A 4,086-nucleotide genomic window follows, 5' to 3' on the forward strand; every position below is an offset into this window, starting at 1 on the left:
GTGGTACTGCAATTTTTAAATAAGAATAATTTTGACTACCTACACTTAAAACAAATATTTTTAAATCAATTAAATACATGATTTGTACCTAAAATTACCAAATACATAAGTTTAAAACACAATAATACTTCTAAAAATAATCTCCTTTATGAAATCGTAGAATATAAGTATTAACGAAACATTGCTATGTTATAGAAGCGCTTTATTTATTTTTATGAAGCAAGCAAAAAATTATATAACTTGACGACTGACGTAAATTTAAAGTTCAGTATATATGTGTTCTTACACATAGTATGACGTTTGAATTACAACTACGAGACAGCGTTCAATAAGCCGAATTAAAAAATAATGTGTCATAGGCCTTATATCCGATGATAAAATTGATATGGTGTGAGGCTTATCTTGAGCAGTGTTTGTGTGACTTTCTGAGATATATATTTCGACTGTGTAGAAGTTACCGAGTATATTATAATTAAATAAATATGTTTTGGTGGACGGTATTAGCCGTCATTGGAGTTATAGTGCTATTAGTAAAGGTGCATCAAAAACTGACGCTTGGAATATGTAAGTCGAGTGCGCATATGGTGGGTAAAGTAGTTATAGTGACTGGAGGAAACAGTGGCATTGGTTTTGAGACAGCAAAAGACTTGGCTTGTAGAGGTGCACGAGTTATACTAGCTTGTAGAAGTGTCCGCAAAGCTGAAATAGTTAAAGAAGAATTGATTAAAGCTAGTGGTAACACAGATATTATTTGTAAGCAGTTAGATCTTTCATCGCTAGAGTCCGTTAGAAATTTTTGTGAAGATATAGACAGAAACGAAAAACGTTTGGACGTTCTTATTAACAATGCGGGTGCCGGTGGATTAGGCAATTACAAAACGGCGGACGGATTACATGTTGGAATGCAAGTTAATTATTTTGCTCCGTTTTTATTAACGTGCCTTCTGTTGCCACTTCTAAGAAGATCCGAGCCGAGTCGAATTATTAATGTGTCCTCTATGTTGCACAAATACGGCGAACTGGATTTTGAAAATTTGAATATGGAAAAATACTGGAGTGACTATTTAGTATATGCAAATAGTAAATTGTTCTTGAACTTAATGACTTTAGAATTGAGTCGTAGATTGAATGGGTCTAGGGTTACTGTGAACTGCTTACATCCGGGTATAGCTGCTACTAACTTAATGAGAAACGTGCCCAGTGAAATTTTGAAGAAGATAATTTCGAAATCAATAGGCTTTATGTTCCAGAGTGCATGGGAAGCGTCTCAAACTTCTATCTATTTGTCAGTAGCACCAGAAATTCAAGATATTAGTGGAAAATATTTCAGTCATTGCTGTGAAACAAAGCCTTCGAAGCTATCTCTCGATGTTGAAAAAGCAAAAAAGCTTTGGGACGAATCAGAAAAATTAGTGAAGTTCACGATATCAGAAAATTAGATTAAAATATTCGATTTCGTATCGATGTTCTGTTCGTAGTAATAAAAATGAATTTAAGTATCAATTGTGTTTAAGTTTACGACAAAAAATAACCTTCAACGAATAAATTATTTTTAGATATTTCTTATGAGGTTTTAAGTGTTAGTGTAGATTATGTGAAGTATTTCTTTGCTAATGAGTTTCAATAATTTATAGTATATTATATTTATAATGTCAATATTTGGTTGTAGCTTAAGACAGGCCAAGCGGAACGAATAAATTGACAAAACATTTGAACAGTGGTTATTAAGTAGTCAGTAGCTGTGGCTATTCTACTCGATATCCGGGTTGGGTTTTCGGTCGGAATAAGCGTCTTTTCTCAAGATATATGAATAGAGGTCCGGGTGTTTTGGTTTCTGTGGGTTTCCGGTACCTATAACGCAGAGACAATTTTAGTTTAGGGATGTTAAGTCATTTTAGCGTGAATGTGTAGAACATTGCGCTGGTGGCGAAATCTTAATTATCATTGCAATAAATGGGCAGATGAGTCCAGAGTCCACTTGGTATTCATTGGCAACCGGACTTAGAAATATAAAACTGACTACGGATTGCTAATCGCTTTGGGAGATAAGCGCTTGAAGTCTACTTTTTATATTAAGTAGTATCTCACTCTTCAAAGAGATGACTGTTTTGATTGACAGCAGAAATAGGCAGAATAGCGATTACATCTAAATAATGACAGCGTGGAGCGGTGTTTTTTCTACAAAATCGTTCACGCACTTGCCCATACTATGCTATGTAGAAACCGAACAACTACAACGAAGCTGATTGGAATTGTTTGCGTGTTACATAATTTTGGATTACGAGTTAATTTGTGGTCAGCAGACTAACGAGTGTACCAATAGTCAGTGTCTACACTTCTCATTAATTTATACTGCACATATTCGTATATAGCTGGCGTTAAATTGAAATAATTCGACGCGATAGCGGAGCGTCGCTGTGGCCGGTTTATTTGCGCATAAATCTCCTTCGTGGTACATCTGATTTACAGTAGTGCTCTTTGTGCTAGCTCACCTCTCTGTTTGTGGAGATTTGCGAGTGGATACTTGCATTGCTACCATTGCATTGTTCGGAATCACGTCTCGATAATTCTTTAAGTAATATATTATTACCGTTTTTCGCAAACCAATCGAAATTGGACTTGTGTCTGTGCGATTATGCACGCTGATCTCTAGCGTAGCTGAACGAATTTTAGAAACAGTTTTCAGTGATTTATGTCTGGGCTATTGTCTTCTAATATATTATTACAATTGTTATTCGTAGTTTTGTTTGTTTGTTCGTGATTCATGCAAGCGTGTCACTTATATGGTGGTACGCAAGTAACTCAAATTGGTATTCTCATACATGTAACTATAGTTACAGAAAAGCGTGGGTCGGTTCTAGGAGTTTTAAATCAAATTTAGTTCATGGTTGCCAATGCCATCAATTTCTGTGATTTAACGGTTGAATTGGTCGGATAATCTTTTAGGTATATTATTCGGCTTTCCAGTATGAACAACGTACTCAATATATAGGGACATTAGTTTTCATTTATAGAATATTGAAAAATGACATTGTCCTAAATAATCGTTTATTTAATTTTCTATTGTGTGTTGCTAGTGTTTTCATTGCCTATTCATAAGAGTTTGGTTTAAAAAAATAACGAATACAATTAGAACCCAGATGACTAAATTAGTTGTTTTGGAGGTTAGAATTTTCTATACAACAGTATAAATGACGAGCACAAAATAAAGAGCATTAAATGAAAAGTCTATGAAAAGCAATACGTTAATAAAATTAGAGGCAAGCTATAAAATTTCAAATTTTGTCAATTATAAACTGCAATATTGAAATTTGCACCAGGATATGTTGTATTAAAAATCGAAGAATATTTAAAACCAATTTTTTTTTTATTGCCCTTATAGGCAGACGAGCATACGGCCCACCTGATGGTGAGTGGTTACCGTCGCCCATGGACTTCAGCAATGCCAGGGGCAGAGCCAAGCCGCTGCCTACCGCCTATTTACCTATTTAATAGGATTCCTTAATAATTCAGAACGTTAGTCGTTGTTAATTCTAAGATGACAAATTGTATAAAGTTTTACCATAGCATTATGGCCTTAATATCTTTCATAGGTAAATCATCTCTTTATTCACACATACTATAAACTTATATTATTTAAGAAAAAATGCGCATACTTTTTCGTATTCAAAACCAATGTTTCTGAGTTTTGTAAAAGATACAAAAACAATTGGACTTATTGTAATGAAATTATAAAAAATGAAGTTTAGAAAAGAACCTAAGCAAATCTTCCACGGCGACCTCTTTAACTTCGTTTTTAAATCTAATAGCTGTAAGGGATAGCATAGGCTTTCAGTTTATCCGGTTAAGCATCTAAGTAGATGCACGCAATAGGTATGCATAATATTATAATATCAATAATGATTTATGCATTATTTTGAAAGTAATAAGTGATGTAGCCCGTATATTTTTAAGGATAATACATCACACTTCACAATGTTTCAACGGTGATTCGATAAGAACAGATTTAAAAGCAGGAAAATAGGCGGTTCGCCACTGGAAGTGCGGACAATATTAATGTCGTCCATAAGTCAGTCGCGCTATCCG

At 34.3% G+C, this 4,086-nt stretch overlaps 1 protein-coding gene across 1 annotated transcript; it reads left to right on the plus strand.

Moving 5' to 3' along the window:
- Positions 1–262: 262 nt before the first annotated feature.
- Positions 263–1,503, plus strand: LOC101743218 (retinol dehydrogenase 14). The gene has a single exon (XM_038013022.2). The coding sequence runs from the start codon at positions 483–485 to the stop codon at positions 1,437–1,439; it is 957 nt and encodes a 318-aa protein (XP_037868950.1). The 5' UTR covers positions 263–482; the 3' UTR covers positions 1,440–1,503.
- The last annotated feature ends 2,583 nt before the right edge of the window (positions 1,504–4,086 follow it).

Source organism: Bombyx mori, chromosome 9 (genome assembly GCF_030269925.1).
Source record: "Bombyx mori chromosome 9, ASM3026992v2".
NCBI lineage: Eukaryota > Metazoa > Arthropoda > Insecta > Lepidoptera > Bombycidae > Bombyx > Bombyx mori.